Source organism: Mesoplodon mirus, assembly GCF_964341445.2.
Source record: "Mesoplodon mirus genome assembly, chromosome: 20".
NCBI classification, from domain to species: Eukaryota; Metazoa; Chordata; class Mammalia; order Artiodactyla; family Ziphiidae; genus Mesoplodon; species Mesoplodon mirus.
This window is the reverse complement of record NC_138996.1, coordinates 23,752,236-23,769,736: the sequence shown is the minus strand read 5'-3', so window position 1 is coordinate 23,769,736 and position 17,501 is coordinate 23,752,236. Positions and strand designations below refer to the sequence as shown.

General features: G+C 36.3%; 1 protein-coding gene across 1 annotated transcript; it reads left to right on the top strand.

Annotated features, from left to right (window-relative positions):
* The first annotated feature begins 41 nt into the window (after nucleotides 1–41).
* Nucleotides 42–17,095, top strand: CNOT7 (CCR4-NOT transcription complex subunit 7). Its single transcript, XM_082608742.1, has 7 exons — nucleotides 42–204; nucleotides 1,702–1,912; nucleotides 3,763–3,956; nucleotides 7,345–7,506; nucleotides 10,240–10,384; nucleotides 12,722–12,832; nucleotides 14,679–17,095. The coding sequence occupies exons 2-7, from the start codon at nucleotides 1,796–1,798 to the stop codon at nucleotides 14,805–14,807; spliced, it is 858 nt and encodes a 285-aa protein (XP_082464868.1). The 5' UTR covers nucleotides 42–204; nucleotides 1,702–1,795; the 3' UTR covers nucleotides 14,808–17,095.
* Nucleotides 17,096–17,501: the final 406 nt, after the last annotated feature.

The following is a 17,501-nucleotide window of genomic DNA, read 5'->3' as shown; positions in this document are numbered from 1 at the left end:
TCATCATCTGGCTCCCCCGCCCGGACGTGCGAGAAGCGACGGCGCAGCGCGGTGCGGCGCAGCTCCGGCTCCCCTTTCCCCCTTACAGGGCGAGAGGTGTCTATGGGGCACCCGCCACCGCCGCCGTTGCCGCCACCGCCGCCGCCGCTGGGTGCTGTCTCTATGGCGAGGAGGAGGAGGAGAAGCGCGAGCTCAGCGACACAAGTAGATCTTGGCACAAATTTGCGGGGGGAGGGGCGGGTTGGAGAAGTAGAAAGGGGGCGGGAATAACGAACCTAAGTGGGTGCGCGATGGCGCCAGCTGGAGCGCGGCTGGCGAAGGAAAGGGCTGGGCGGCGGGTGGAGGTGGGGAGGGTAACTGGGGCTGGGGGTATGTCAACGGGGTGGCGCGGAGTGATGACGCGAAGGCTTTGTACCTGGGGCTTCGATGGTGTGGGGCGGAAATTGGGAGTGGAGGGCGGTGGCCTAGATCCTTAGCTTCTCGTATTCCTTCACGCAACGGTGCTTGGGAGTCCATCCGGCTCCGGTCAATGGTTATCAGCACCTTCGCTCTGGCTCTCTGCCAGGGAAGAGAGTTATCTGTGAATTGAGTGTGTCTGTACTGTCCTCGCGTTTCGTCGGGAACCCGCTGTTCGGAGATGTGTGTCTGTACTGTCCTCGCGCTTCGTTGGGAACCCGCTGTTCGGAGATGCTACCTCCAGTAATGAGGGCCTCTGATCTTCGGGGCTTCTGGAACTGTAGTAGAAAGCAATGTTCAACTACAGGGTCTTTCCTGTGTGTGTGTGTGTGTAGCGAAGAGGGTTATAAAGGAATGGGCCCCTGGATCTTTGGTTTCTGTTCTTAGAGCACTCGAGGTTCCATTTGTGACTGCATAGTTTGGAAGGGGAGGTCATAATTCCCTTTTTTACACTTTCTGTTATGATTTTTTTCAAAGTTGTGTGAAAAATGAAAGCGCATCTGGAATTTCCCTGCTCAAGAGTCAAAATGTTGGTCTGTACTGTTATCATTATATACCATGAAACCTGTGTTTAGGGACCAGAAACGTGACATGTGTTTGGTAACCAGGGAAAATGCTCTGGTTTTTAGGACATTAGAAAGAAACAATTTGAAATGCAGACCCTCTATTGCTTGCTTGCTTTCTCTCATCCACAGTTACAGACATGGAAACAGTTTCTGTGGCTGTTACTTATTGCAGAACTTTTTTTTTTAATTGGTTTACTTTTGGCCCCTCCAATCTGACTTGAATAAATTCCAGTAGATTTTGTAGTTAAATCAGACTTTGAATGTTCAGTTAATGAGGAATAAAAGCAAATACTATCTTTGCCCTAGTAACATCTGATCTGATCTTTTCACATGTATATCAGCATGTTACTTTTCCTTTTTTTTCTGGAAAGGGATGTCTTTATAAAGTTTTATTCAGAGAGTGAGTTGAATTTAGAGCAGTTTTTAAGTAATGAAAAATTTTTTAAATGATTAGTATGTACACAAAAAACACTGTTTTTACATAACATATTAGAACCAGGAAACCTATGTTGTAGTCCTTTTTCTCCTACTGATTAGCTGTGTGACTTTAGACAAGTCACTTTCTAAACTTTGATTTTCTTATAAAGCAAGGACTGTGTATAGATAATCTCTTAGATTTCTGTCAACTCAATTATTCTGTGATTCAGATTCCTCATAAAGCTGGTTCTTATTTTGACAGGTACATAAATAAAGGATAAAGTATTTTACGAAACAAATCTTCAATCAAGTATAACATTTTGATGCTTGGCAGCTAGACTCCTTGTGCCCTCACTATGCCAGCAGCGACTGTAGATCATAGCCAAAGAATTTGTGAAGTTTGGGCTTGCAACCTGGATGAAGAGATGAAGAAAATTCGTCAAGTTATCCGAAAGTATAATTATGTTGCTATGGTATGCCTATGAGCAAAATCCTTAAAATGCTTTTTATGAAAGAGGAAAGGGGATTTTAAACATCTTGAATTCAACCCTTCTGGCTGATTTTTTTAGTGATTAATTATAAAAAGAATTTTGTCGATGACCTCCAACTAAAGACCACCAAGAACACACCTGTAATATGACAAGTTGGGTTTCTTACTCATTGCACTGAGGGAAGATGCATTCTTAGAACCATGGGGCATTTGAGTAAGAGAGTGTTAGAAAGGACTTTTAGGGTTTGGGCTTGTGGCAGGTGGTTTTAGGAAAGGAGTAAGGAAGCAGGGCTTTGCTCTGAACTGGATGCTGTTAGTAAGCTCGGGTAATTCCATGATAGGGTATCTTATTGAGTCTCAACTAGAATGAGAGAAGACTGGAGTGAGGCTAAAGCTATAAAGAAGCAGCAGTCACTCAGCCAAGATAGAAAGATGTTTGGTCATTTTTGTGGTTTGGACAAATGTCTGTGTTTTTGCGTATGTTCAGTCATGATTACAGACTGGCCTTGTCTGATGTTATAGTGTGAAACTGTTTATATTCAGCAGAGGAATGCTAGGACCTAGCTGTGAATGCCAGGTCTGCTCCTAGCAACATTAAGGCCTAATATTAATACCAGATGGAACTCCTGAATGTCTTTCTCAAACAAAAAAATTCACATCTCCCAGTGAAGTATTGTTGATCTGCAGTTTTTTGTTTGTTTTTTAATTACCAGTGGAGTTCGTGGACACACTGTACTGTTAAGCATTTCTACTTTTGCATATACTGTTCAATCTGCCTAGCTTGTCTACTCAGTTAATTATTTTGCTTCTTTACTATTGTGTTTTGGCTTCTCTACTGTTTTCTAGATTATTAGCTTTGAGAAGTAAGAGATTAGTGTCTTAATCATCCTTTCTTCCCCAACACCTAGCATAACACATAGCGTCCAATAATGTGGTTGTTGAGTTGGACTGAATTTAGAAAAGTTTTAATTTCTTTACTGCTTCATATGAGTTGGTATTTAGGTTTTGTTCTTAGTTTCCTAATTTGAATTTCAATACTAAACTGATATATTATTTTCTTAGTATATTTAATACAAATAAATTAATACTTTTTTGGGAGGGGCAGGTTGATTGGTTAAAATATGAATATTTGCGTGTACATAGATAATGTCCTATTTAATAGATGTACTTACAATTAGAATGAAATTATTATTTTTTTCTAGTAGGAATTCATAGTGATCATTTCTTTCTCAGATGATAAGGAGTGACAACATTAGAGATGGGTTTAACATTCTACAGGAATGAGTGGTGGCATGCAGTTTTCAGCAGTTTTTAAGGATGTGCTTTCTCTGGACTGTAGAGAGAGTACTGTTTTAGCCCAAGAAATTAGGAGGGTTTTGGTGTTTAGATAAACCTTACTTCAGAAAAGCAATTGGAAAGTATGGTGCCTTTTCCATTCTTTTTAAACAGTTCTTCATTGGTTTTAACATTAGAATACTGTGAGCATAGTTTCACACACCGGTTGAGAAACATGAATTTGTGACTTTTTCCCCCTTCCTTGGGAATAGAGTACTCAGTTGCATTATTATGTGTATCTATTACATAGTAGTTTTTTACTAATATGATATTTAAAGTAAGAAGAAGTCGTTAAGTTTGCAGAGTTTTCTTTTATGGTTCTAAAAAGTAATGCTCTTCCTAGTTAAAAGGTACTTTGCAATTGAACGTGAATTGTGTAGAATATAACCTGTAACAGGATTCTTTGACTTGTACCCCAAATTGATTATTTATTCTAGGAATTTGTGGATTGTGGTTTCAACCATTTAGTAAATAATGAACCTTAAAACTATTTTACAGGACACCGAGTTTCCAGGTGTGGTTGCAAGACCCATTGGAGAATTCAGGAGCAATGCTGACTATCAGTACCAACTATTACGGTGTAATGTGGACTTGTTAAAGATAATTCAGCTAGGACTGACATTTATGAATGAGCAAGGAGAATACCCTCCAGGAACTTCAACTTGGCAGTTTAATTTTAAATTTAATTTGACGTAAGTGGGAAATAAATTTAACCCAAACTTTTTTTTTTAGATTAATTTTAGGAATTAATTTCCCTCAAGTATGACAAATGAAATTCTAACTGAATTTGGTGTCATTATCCTGGAAATATTTAAAACCTAAAATTTCAAAAGTTTACGTTTCTTTTTATCATGGGACAAAAAAATTAGGCTAAAGAAGACTTAAATGCAAATACTTTGAGTTTTAGAGATGTTATTTGAGAAGTATGACTGCCACTATTTTGAAATTTGGAAAACCTGGGTATTGAGAATACTTCTTGATAGAAAAAATAATCTTACAACATTAATTTTGCTTTCTACTTTGAGTGCAATTTGAAATATGTATGTTTTTGTTGTAATAGTTATCCTTCTTGTGAAGAGATTTTTATTATGGTCATACTCCAGTGTATGAGTAGATTACACGTCACAGGTGGTAAGATAGTTCTTGGAAACTTGGGTGCATTTTCCTTTTAAATCAATATTATACAATGTTTATATTCTCAGGTCAGTCCACCAAACCTTTTGTAAGTTATATGTGGGAGAAGTAATAGTATCTTTGAGCCTGGTGTTTCTTTTAGAAACAATTCAGAATCTGAATTCTAACTCAAGCCCTGGGTCAAAACCCAGTTTCTTTACTCACAGTATTTCTGTATCATTGGTACGAGTAGTCTTGATAGCTTAGGGAAGTTTCCAGTGTTTTGGGGTAAGGGCAGATTGTTTACAAACTGACTGTAAGGTAGGGAAATGTTTAATACATTTAATACATTTAATACATTACTATACTGCACCGTCCTGTTTGACAGCCTCTGATTGTTTCATATGATCTAACATCCGATTTGACAAATTGTAAAAGAAGCTGTAGGACAATTAATGGTAGTGCCGCGGAAGAACCTCCATTCTCTGTAACGTGATACTTAGCATGTAAGATCTGAAGAAAAGCAGGGCTGATGAATTCAGAGGGTAGCGTTGTCAATGGTGCAGTGGTATGGCTTCTGATTTCATCATGTTCTGCCTGACTCTTTGTTTTTACTCTGTTGAATTTAATAATAAACACGCCAGAACTTGGTAGAGGGTGAAAGGTACTCATCTCTGTTAAAACTGATAATAACCATTTATACGTACTTTAGTTCCGAAGATTCCCTTTTATCCTTTTCCCAAAAGATAACCCTTTTTAAAATCAGTTCTTTACCATTTCATTTGTTCCATGTTACCTTTTTTCCAAGCTGATCATTAGAACATTGGTCTTTACTAAGATACTGCTGTGATCGTATTACGTGAGTAGGTGACCGTTAAGTGTCTCAGTTTTGGTAAAGTTGACATTTTTCTTTTCTAGAAACATCCTTGTTCTAATAATAACTGCTTTATTATTACAATCTCTGAAAGATGTTTTTTTCTTACACAGAGAGGGCTACTGTAGTTTTGCTACCATTCATACTGATGTTAATATCTTAAGAGATGTTTAAGGATACAGTGAAAAATATTGTTTACGTAGAAAGGGTCAGTTGGAAGATAAAACCAGTTCTACCTAATGTGGAGAAAGAGCACCACGAATCTTGGGTGTTTTGAAGAAAGATGAAAATTGACTTCTTTATTGAGTGCCTAGAATGAGTGTGTCAGCAGCTGTGCTAGGCCCCGGGGACATAGTGTTGAAGAAGGTTGGTCATAGTCATTATAACTTAGTGTTCCTATACCTCTTCTGTCTGCTTTCTATTGCCAAAGTACAATGTTTGGGAATTTGCTCTAAACTGAATTTGGAGTTGACATGTACATGAAAATTAAAGTATAATTTGATACTTGATCATAAAACACCAGAGGTGCTCATCCAGGTCTCTCTCCTGGAGGCTGTGATCCAGTAGGTCCGGGTGTGGGACTCGGGAATCCATATTGTTGCTAAGTTCTCTGAGTGACTGTTATCATTGGTCAGGTTTGGGAAATACTGATTTGAATAGTGCAGTACTCCTTGGTGATACAACATTGAACAAAACAGACAAAAATCATTGCCCTCTTCAAGCTTAAATTCTGATTGAGAGAGAGATAATAAACTAAAATAAAAGTAAGTGAACATATGGCCCAGAATAATGTGTGCCTGGAGAAAGAATCTGGTATGCCTTTGGTTGGTTTTAGCTGCTAAAGCATGTCTCTTAGTATTGGGGCGTGATGAGTGAGATTCTGCTTATTTAAGCTACCTATTTTAGTATAATAAGGACAATAATATCTGTTGTGTAATGAAAAAACTTGGATTTATTCAGATACCCTTCTGTAACAAGGGTTTTCCAGGGAAATTTTCCAGGGAATTTTGACTTACAGTGATCATTGTGGTTCCTCTCTGTTTTTAAATATTTCAGTTGCTAGTTTTGTTATTTTTCCAAAGACATTTAATAGTAAATTGATTTCCAGAGAGTAGACCATAAGGATACTTTTTGGCCTAAGTGTAATGTTCCTTTTGGTTTTGTTTTATTAAAACTTTTGTAGAATTTTCTTTTGCTAAGTGGTAAAAACCAGTATTCTCACAATTTTAAAAGTAAATAAAAGGAAACATCCAGTGGGCAATGCATGAAATACTTTTTATTCTCAGAAACATACTTTCATTTTGATCACTTTTTTGATTTAATATAATGTTTTGGATACCTGTGTGTTTGTGCTTAGAAATTAGAGATGGCTTTCTTTTTGGCTTAAGTAAAGTCTTGAAAGATTGGTTTATATTTAGATTTCCTGGCTTGACTTTTGGGAGGTAATCTTCTAGGAGTAAGGCTGTTAGAAGAAGAAATTAATGCTATTCTAGCAGAGCCCTTCATTTTAAACAGTTTACTGCTTATCAGAACTATTTGAAAGGCTCATCATTAGTGAGAGGAGGCATCTCCTTTTTCTTTAAGACGGAATGTGGTTTAACTCAGCCACAGCAGATGTCTTCTACTCAGTCTCTTTCCTGCTGAGAGCCTGGGAGATAGACACAGGCCTTCACCCCCGGGGCTGCAGCTCCATGTGGCAGCATTAAAAGGGCTGCTGAGACTGAAAGCCCCCGATAAGAACACGTCTCTTACTTTGTGGGGATAGCCACTGGTGAGAAGAAGACCCTTTGTTTCAAACCCAGTTAAATTTACTTAACTTGTGAAAGGCTCATGAAATTGATAGTAAAGATGAAAATCTCACCATTGGACTGTTGTGAATGATTATTTACTATATGAACATTTTTCTAAAATACTAAATGACCTTTGTACTTAAGTTGTATTTTCCTTCCATATATGTGAAGCGTTGGAATAAATGGACCCAAGCCCATTCTCTCTCTTGATATTTCTGGCGCTGTAGTTGTAGATATAAGTGGGAGAAAAAACAGTTTGAAGTATGGCACTTTTGAATGTTGTCTTTCTTTTTCTTCTGCCAGGGAGGACATGTATGCCCAAGACTCTATAGAGCTACTAACGACATCTGGTATCCAGTTTAAAAAACATGAGGAGGAAGGAATTGAGACCCAGTACTTTGCAGAACTTCTTATGACATCAGGAGTAGTCCTCTGTGAAGGGGTCAAATGGTTATCATTTCATAGGTAAAAAGATTACATTGAAAATGGCATTTGTGTTACCATTTCCTGGCTGCTTCACACTTCACTTGGGTCACTGTGTCAGCAATTTCAGGCTTAGTTACAAAAAATCGGCTGCCATATAGCAGTCTCCTGACTCTTGACAGGCTAATGTTGGTCTACTTAAAGGTAAATTTAATGATATGGGATCCATTTTAGACTAAGAGACAGTATTGCATGTGGAAAGAGTACAGGCTGGAAAAATAGACCTTGGTTTAAATCCAGCAGTGTCATTTGGAACCTTTGTTACCTAGGGTTATTTAACATTTCTAAGCCTTAGGATGAAAACATTTATTCATTTTTAAAAATAGTTATTTATTATCTGCCATATGCCAAGCACCGTGGTAAGATTCTAGGCATTAAGCTACAAACAAAGTAGAGTAAAATCTTCCATTTCATGGAGTTTACATTCTGGTGGGAGTAGGCAGACAATTTTTTAAATGATGAGATGTATATTGTGGTTTGTTAGATGGTGATTAAGTGCTATGGTAAAAAAATGGCAAAGAGAAAGCTAGGGGTGGGTCTCTGTGGTGGATTTTAATGTTTTTTTTTTAATAGAGTGTTAGGAAGAAATCACTTAGAAGAATTATCTTACAGAATTGTTCTAATGGTCGATAATAACATATTTAAAGCATCTAGTAAAGTGCTTTACACACAGTTAAATTCTCAATAAGTGGTAGTTTTAAATTCTTTCTTATCATAAAACCAGATTGTTGAAGAGAATTTCTGGAAAGGAAATTAATTCCATTTTGTAAATATAGACTTTTAGGTAAGAGGAAGAATTTTCCTATCTAAGTAAACTAAATTAAATTGGCAGCCCGGGGACTAATAGTGACCTTGGGAATTTTATTTGGCCTCTTGTTATCTTTTTAAAAAGCACTGCATTTTGCATATATTAATGTTCTTATACTTGGTCCACTTCACACATTTAAAAACAAAAAAACAAGAGTTTCTGCATGCTTTAGAATTTCCAGTGCTGGCCTGTGTAATCAATGAGAATAGTGAAGGACTGTTCATATTGTCAGCTTCAATGCAGTACTAAGCAGTAATTTTTGAGTTGGAGTGTTGAGCATACTAATTTCCACCTATCATCTTTTTTCTCTATTCTCCATTTGAGCCTATACCTCAGGAGATGAGGCTTAAGTCTCTGGTAATTTCAGGAACGTTTTTTGAGTTTTTTTTTTTTTACTTTCCTGGTCATGAAGATACAAAAGAACTGGAAAGCATAGTCCTGTTTTTTTATTACTATGTATGACAGGTTCTTTCTTTCAAAAAATACCCTGAGCAAATACCATGTGCTAGGTACTAGGATAAGATGAACAAAAACAGAAAGGGGTCATGTCTTCTTAGAATTTAGAGTCTGGATTAGACTCTGATATATTTGAGTATTTGTCAAGATATGTTAAGATTTTATTCTACTAAATGTCATTAAATATTTTCTTCATATTCTAATCTATTTCTAGTAGATAAAGACTAGTTGAAGAAATTTATAAATCCTAAACTCTAATATGATCTTCCTTTTACTAGTATTGATGCTAAGCAAATATATTGACATATTTTAGGTAGACAGCAAAGTTAGTTACTTCCTTGTTAGCTACCAGAAATTTAAAGGTTTCTGCTGTTTATTGTTTATTCCTTGATATTCCTTAATGGTCTTCAATGTAAAAACATTTTTTTCTCTTTTTAAAGTAAGAAGTAAAATTCTAAACATTGAATAGAAATTTTATTTGTAATCTCCCCTGAAAGATATGTTAAATAGCATCTCTCATCAAATATTTGAGTCCCAACTATGTGCCATAAGGAAAAAAAAATTTTTAAGATGTGACACCTACCCTTTAAACGTGGAGAAAACAATACATGTGCTTTAAAGGGAAGTACAAGAAAACAGCTTGTCTGAGAAATCTGCGGGAGCTGAGCTCTGGAGGGAGGGCATCCTGTGGGAGGTCCTTAAAGGAACGGTAGCTTGTGGCATGGGAGTGTAGAGAGGTATTGATATAAAGCTGTGGAAAAGCCAAACAGTAGGGAGAGGAGGTGTTGATTTGAGAGTGTGGGAGTTGTGGTTTTTTAGTTTCTAGATACTAGTTGTCAGCCTTTACTACCTTCGCTTCAAGGTTCAACATTACCATTAGTATCTCTTGGGGATTGAGATAGGAACAAAATTTTGAGGGAATAGAGTATTATTAATAAAATCACTTAAGGGAAGTGAAGATACTTTGTTAGGGAATTACTGTTTGGGTTTTTGAAGTGTATGACCTTGTTATGTAAATGATGGGAAGATATGCATTATTTTTGCCTTCCGAATGCCAGTTTTCCTGCGTCATTTGACATTTTTGCCAAGTTTCCTTTCATCTTTATTTTTTGAGATACCTGCTATGGACAGTTTGATACTCTTTAGAGAGTCCTCTGTTCAAGGATGAGCAAAATAGTAGTTTAGTGACTACACGCTTAGGAGGGTAGTAGAGATCTCTGTATATTGGTATCCCTGAATGATGAAATGACACTATCTGTAAAGGATGGCATTTTCCCATTATAATTGTAAACATATTTATTTTCTCTTTTCTTCTGTGTACTTTTTTCTGGTTCATTTTCTTTTTTCCGCCTACAGTGTGACTCACTTAAAAGTTGTATCAGAAAAAAATTTATCTTTTCATTTCTGTGGTATTTATGGTTCCTCTTCTTTATTCTTTAACCCTTTTGTAGTGGTTATGACTTTGGCTACTTAATCAAAATCCTGACCAATTCTAACTTGCCTGAAGAAGAACTTGACTTTTTTGAGATCCTTCGATTGTTTTTTCCTGTCATTTATGATGTGAAGTACCTCATGAAGAGCTGCAAAAATCTCAAAGTAAGGCTTCGAATGGCTTTATCTGTAATCAGCACAGTATTCAGAATGGGTGACTGACTTACAAGGTGCTGGGTTGGCATGTTGATTTAAACCCTATTTTTAAGTTTTATGTTAAATGCAGTTACATTATCTGATCATTTGATTCCTTCTTTGCATAAATACTAGTTTATAGGAAATCCTTTTTCAGAGCTTCAATATATATTGGCAGAATAAATTTTCAACAAGATTTAAACAGAAGATCAGATTTTTGTCATTGCTTGCCAGACTGAACATAAACTAGCACAGAATCGGAGCCTCTCAGGCCCAGAAGTGCAAGTCCTCACTCTCTTGCAACACACACATAATCTTTCCATGCAAGATGAAGTCTGAAGTGGCCAGCAATGTGCAGATATAGTCAGTTGTTTAGCAAAAAGAGTTTCCCCTTCAGCTTACCTTCGTGAAAGATTATTTTCTTGGGTCTAGTCATAGGGTCATGTTACTAGGAGTAAATTACATAGCTAAAAGGGTTTTTTTCCCCCTCCCCTGGCCCATAGATGTCAGCTTGTTAGTAGTAAGTGCTAGTGATTGGGTAGGTCGTGTCTAGACAGCAGCTTACATTCTGACACTGTTTACCATGTGTATAGTGATTTGTTACTTCTGAACATTAATTCAAAAAGAAAAGAAAGTGTCTTTATTAAGGAAAAGTGCTCCTTTAGTCTTAGAATGAATTCTCTATGGGGGTACAGACTCCTAAGGAATATAGTGGTTTTGTTTTTTCTGGTGTTTGTGTTTAAGCTGTAATTCAAGAAAAGCATTTATGTAAAGTGGTTGCTTCATAGAACTTTACATCAAGGTTAATCAAGTTTTCTCACCAGCTTTTTAGAAGTGCAAGGAAGGTTCTCCTTTTAGAAGACGGTAAAAACTTTAAGAGTTTTACTTTTATGCAGAAAGAAATAATTTAGGAATTGAATAAAAGGAAACTTTGCTTTTGACAGATGAACTGAAAACCATGAGAGTGGTCTTTTGTGCAAAGTTTGCTTGCCTCATTACAGGATATAGCATATAACCAGGGAAGTTTTTAAGAAATATTACTTCATGTTTGTAGCACCAGAGAACAGCAGAATTCTGTGCAATTTGAAGAGACTACTGTGACTCAAGTGAACTTACAGTAGGTTATCCTCATTACTCTAGAAAGGGTACCCCCTGAAAGTATTGTGTGCTGAGAATCCAAGGCATACATATTTTAATCTGGCTGTGGAAATGCTTTTTAAAATTGACATGTCTGTACAATGACAGTTTTGGGGAACAGAGAACTGAATTATTGTTCATTATGTGTATGTTGTTGAAAAATTTCTAAGCATATCAGATATTCTGAATACGCCCCAAGTTACTGGCAGTGTTACAATTTAGGTTAATGACAAAGGTACTTTCTGACCTATAGTCAGTGGTACTGAATGGCTCTATTCTGTTGCTCTCCTAAGCAGCTGCTAATGATACCTAATCCTTGTGCTATTTTTAGCTCTGAAGCAGCTGCTGTGCAAAGCACTGTTTCAAGCTGTGATGTAGAGAAGGGCTAGTTTGGTGGTAGAGGCCTTAACAATTTAGAGAAATTTCTTCGTGTGTGTCGTTGGTTCTGATGTTTCTTTCCTTTCTCTCCTCCCATTTTCCCCCTTTATTCTCCTTCCCTCACTCCCTCTCCTTTTCTTGTATTCTTTCTCTTCCTTTCTTTCAATCTCATTATCTTTCTTTTAATCCTAGCAATATTTACATAGGAGGGTGTTTAGCAGACCCTTCTAAGGAGTTGTATTCTTATAACAACGTAACTTTTTAAAACTAACAAAACCATAGTTAAGCACTTAGTGAATTCTTATGGATTTGACTAATCATAACAGCTTTGTTTTGTGCAAATTGTTTAGATGAAACTATTTAGAGATAGATTGGTGTGAAGCTTAAGAAAATTTAAAGTAACTGCCTACAGTCAGTTTTATAATAATTGATGGATGGATAGAGGTACTGTGAATATACTTGGTAAATGTTACCCTGTGTACCTGTTACCTTATATATGATCTGCTTCCCCCATATCTTTAGGGAAGTTATTTGCCTGCCACGTGCCTTAGAGAGTATGATGAAGATAAATTTTCCCAATTAGGATCTCATTTTTTATTAAATTATAAACATCTCCCCCATTCAACAAATACATCAGTAATTCACATTCTCTGTTTTTTGCTGATCTTCATAAGGTCCATCTTTACATACTGAAGTTCATTTCTATTTTGGTCATTGTCTAAGTTATGTAATTTGTGAATTCGAGTGTTGCAATGTTTCTTCCTTTTGACAGGCCATTTTTCTTTCTTGCAGGGTGGTTTACAGGAAGTTGCTGAACAGTTAGAGCTGGAGCGGATAGGACCACAGCATCAGGCAGGATCTGACTCACTGCTCACAGGAATGGCCTTTTTCAAAATGAGAGAAGTATGGGGACATCAGTACATTTTTCTCAGTTGGTTGTTAGGTTGAGAACATTAAAATCTAATGGCAAAAGTTTGGGGGCAGTAAGTACATATTAAGTGAAGATATAATTATAGGTACTGTATAAGTCATACTCACTACACTTGAATGAAAGTAATCAAAAGTCGTCAGAAGTCATCTTGAAATGTAGTTCAGAAGGCAATAAAAAAAATAAGTTCTTTGTAGAATAAAAAGTTTAAACTACCTTAGAAGTCATGTAGGTCCAACCATATTATTTCTTAGGTCAGGAAACTGAGGCCAGATGCAGGTAGCCTTTATCCAAGGTCATACCCATTACTAATGGGAGAACTCCAGAGGACTTTCTGTTGGCCACATCAGTGTTGCTTCTGTCAAGTCAAGGAATCCATATGTTAAGTTTCCCCTGGCATTGGCTTTTCTTAGGTATTAAACTGCTGCTGAAAATACTGTTTGCTCTTGCCATTCTTCAGTTCTTTGAGGATTTACAGAGTAGGACTCATGCTTTTTAGTAGATTCTTACAAAGAGGTTTTGAATTCTAAAGGGGTTAAATCTGAAATAGTTAAATCAAAAATCATGTTGGGCAGACACTCCTTAAGTGGCAAAAGACAGAGATAAGTTCTTCAAATATAAAGAAGTTAGGTATGGAAGAATGAAATTTAATGAACCCAAGTCTACTCTTAGGTTAAGTGACAGGTATACTTCACTGTAGCTAAATGCAAAGAAAAGAAAGCCAGTTGTGCAAAAACAAAACAGAACGGAATTTGCTTACAAAAAAGTTTTCCTTCTTGCAAAATATTCACTGTAGAATTCTTTTGAGTATATCCTCTTAGACATTAAAGAAATGATTGAGAATACTTCTGGGAGTTTAACACTTTTTGTAGAAATGTATTAATAATACATACAATAGCAAGCATATAGCTATTTTGCCAAGTGGTGTTGATTCACAAGTGATTTGGACTGTTCATGACAAGTAAACATTTTGTTTTGTACTTCTTCCCAGTGCTTCATTAGAGAATTAAGACAACCTTCTGAGTTTTCAGTTGTGCATTTAAAAATGCCTTAATGGGGCTTCCCTGGTGGCGCAGTGGTTGAGAGTCCGCCTGCCGATGCAGGGGAAACGGGTTCGTGCCCCGGTCTGGGAAGATCCCACATGCCACGGAGCGGCTGGGCCCGTGAGCCATGGCCGCTGGGCCTGTGCGTCCGGAGCCTGTGTTCCGCAACGGGAGAGGCCACAACAGTGAGAGGCCCACATACCACAAAAAAAAAAAAAAAAAGCCTTAATGGTTCAATTAATGGTGGATTCTCTGCTACTAATTAGTTATCTTTATTTTTCTTGGCTTTATTAAGGATAATAACCTAATCTGAATGTTCAGGGTTTGCTGTCCAGACATGTTTGGGGTTTGATTGTTTTTAGCCAACTTAGCCTTGCACATAGACTCAAGGCTACTTATAAACCTAAACTTCCCCTCCCCTGCCCATTATTGGCTATTTTTATTCATTCTCATAATTAAGTATTATTAAATTAATGGAATAAAAATGCCTGCCATTTTCCCATTACAAATCCTCAAAAATGGTCTGAGTGTTAATAGGAAAGGCGTTGTGTTTATACATTTTTTTTGGTAGTCTTTTTCTTTGGTTTCTTTTGAGCTCTGTACTTCTTGAGAAAGTCAGTCTTATACGTTTAATTTAAACGTGTGGCTTCAGAGGAGCACCATAGAAAAGAGCTGTCATAGTTAATGAACAGTCAGTACTTACATTGCTGAAAGATAAATTACCAGTGGTACCTTTTGGTTAAAATTATCTTTTTTTTCTTCCAAAATTCCTTTTTAGATGTTCTTTGAAGATCATATTGATGATGCCAAATATTGTGGTCATTTGTATGGCCTTGGTTCTGGTTCATCCTATGTACAGAATGGCACAGGGAATGCATATGAAGAGGAAGCCAACAAGCAGTCATGACATGAAATAGTTCTTTTATTTGAGCTACACACATGCTTGTATATAGGTTTTATCTCTGGTTGAATCCCTTGAACAACAGACATTACTTTTTTTTTCTTTCATAGCTCATTTTATTTCCTGCCTTTTGGTACTAAGTATGACCATTCCTATCTCAGATCTTAATAAACAGAAAAGCATTCAGGTTAAATCTGGCCTTAATATACTTGTTAGTAGGCGTGTGTGACAGAGAGTGGGGAAAGCTATTCAGTACATCATATTGAATACTTTGATAAACGTTACTTACTTGAGCTTGTTTTTTCCCTTTCCTAAATTAACTAGCACTGACTGTAATTTATTTCCCTGTTTCATGTCTCCCTTCCATTCTGCAGGAGTTTTAGCTATTTGAGATTGTGGACCATCAATTTTGCACTTTAGAGAGTGATTCTGACTCAAATCCTCTGTTTTATCAGCAGTTTTGGCTTTTCTTGCTCTTAGCTGGAAAAATGACCATCTGCCAACTTTATACAGTATTTACTTGCTTTTGACCCACAGAATATAGAACATGCATTGTGCAAATGGTTGATTCAGCAAGACTACAAAAAAAAAAAAAAAGACAAAAAAACTACTGAGGAGCTTAGTAACTGCTGTTTCTGTACGTAGTACTTAACCTCCCAAGCACATCTAGTGTCTGTCAGTTTCTAATTGGCATGTGTAGGCTGCTCTGTGACTGAAGAATTTTTCAAACCAGCTTTACACCCTTCAGGAAAAATCCTTTGTGATTGGATGTTTAGTGTGTGCCCGGAAACTGGTATCCAAGATGTTGAAGCTGTGGTTATTTCATGATAGCACACTTCCCTTGATCTGCTGCTTTTTATTCCATCGCTATTTACCCTTATTTTCAATTTTTAAAAATTTTATAGCCATACTTAAATGATGCTCTTGTTGATTACACAAATCAATTTCATTAAAATCCAAAGATTGCAAGTCTTTAGGTATATTTTGTACCAGATTAAATTAGAAGACAAAAAATTTGTGCTTTCATAGTTGCTACAAAGATAAATAATGGAGAGATTTGGTGCAAAACAAAATACAAAAAATATAAATTTATTAGCTATATACAGTGTAGCTAATAAAATTACCTGAGGAGTGTAATGCTTGTTTATTTTTTTGTGTATATCGTTGCAATCTATTTTATATATATTGACAAAAGAAACTGTGAAATATTTAGCCATGCAGAATATGTGACCAGATCAGAGCATGTATAGGAAGACACTTTGGTAATCATTAACTCTGCCCTGAAATGATGGACTACAAGTTATGATGTGTGTTATCTGCACTTCAATCAGTAGTATTAGCAAATCTCCAAATGTTAGCCACATTGGTTTGTTTCCCTTGTACGTTCTTTATTCATGATACTTCAATGCTGTAACTGGGTGGTCCTTTTTAAACAAAACATTTGTGAAACAGAGGGATTATTTGTTTTTAAAGCTTTTGTAAATAAAAGCTTCAGAAATGTTTTCTTATATATGTTGATAACTAGTAATTTTGTTTTAGAAATATTTGGGGGCTATTGTGGTGGTTTTTTTTTTTTTTTTAATTTGGGCAACTGAACTCAGTAACTTCATTAACTAGCTGATTTTTAATCTCTTAATTGAAAAAACCAACCTGAGCCTTCTACATTTCAACAGTGTTGGCTTATTTTTTAATGCATACCTCAACTAGATGTTAAGACTTGACTTCTGTCTCCCCATTTATTCTGAAAGATGTACAAAGTAAATGCATTTGGTATAACTTACTGTGGCTTCTTTTAAAGTCAACACAAATTAGCAGGTATCTAATTGGTTTCTTTTTCTTTTGATCTTTTATAAAGATTGCCTTTTAAATAGCCATGTAGTTGCCGAATTTCAGTTTGTAGCTGCTGAATTTCAGAGTTTGTATCAATTTTTTGGTTTTGGTTTCTGTCTCCAAGAACTAATATATTTTATAACTTCTAAAAGAGGAACATTATAACCTTTACTAAACCTAGCTTTTGGATAAAAGATATTTGATCATTTTTTCATGTTCCTAAGCCATTAATTCTGGACTTAACCATATTCTGTTAAATCTACTAGAGCAAGAATCAGCAAACTATGGCCTACTGATCAAAACCAGCCTGCTGCCTGTATTTTGTATGGCCAGTGACATGAGAATGGATTTTACAGTTTTTAAATGGTTGGGGGGAAGAAAAGAGCATTTCCTGACATGTGAAAATTATGAAATTCAGCATTTACTATCCATAAATAAAGTTTTATTGGATTGCAGCCACATCATTTATGTACTGTCTATGGCTATCTTTGCACTACAATGGGAAAGTTGAGTAGCTGCTACAGAAACTGCCTATGGCATTCTCATCATTTCATGACCCGACAGCAGTTGTGCCATGTATATCTCTGAACCACAACATTTTATTATTTGTTTATGTTACCAATTCATACCCACTATGTCAAAACAAGAAAAGCGCACTCTGGTGTGCTTTTTAAGGCACATTGGAGTGTGAATTATATTATCAAATTTTAATAAACTGTGACACTATAACTGTGCTAAAAAAATACAATGTATGTTGATATAACCAGACTAAGCCCTCATCACAATATTCCCAACTCATGGGAAAGCAACAGGAGAATTAGCAATTTTAAAATGGAGTATCTCATCACAGCATAATTTCTTCATAAAAAT

Bases quoted from the DNA above. Each gene is read 5' to 3' on its own strand.
- CNOT7 (XM_082608742.1), top strand. From the start codon at position 1,796: ATGCCAGCAGCGACTGTAGATCATAGCCAAAGAATTTGTGAAGTTTGG. The intron at 7,507-10,239 runs GTAAAAAGATTA...ACCCTTTTGTAG, and splicing joins AAATGGTTATCATTTCATAG to TGGTTATGACTTTGGCTACT. The intron at 10,385-12,721 runs GTAAGGCTTCGA...TCTTTCTTGCAG, and splicing joins AGAGCTGCAAAAATCTCAAA to GGTGGTTTACAGGAAGTTGC.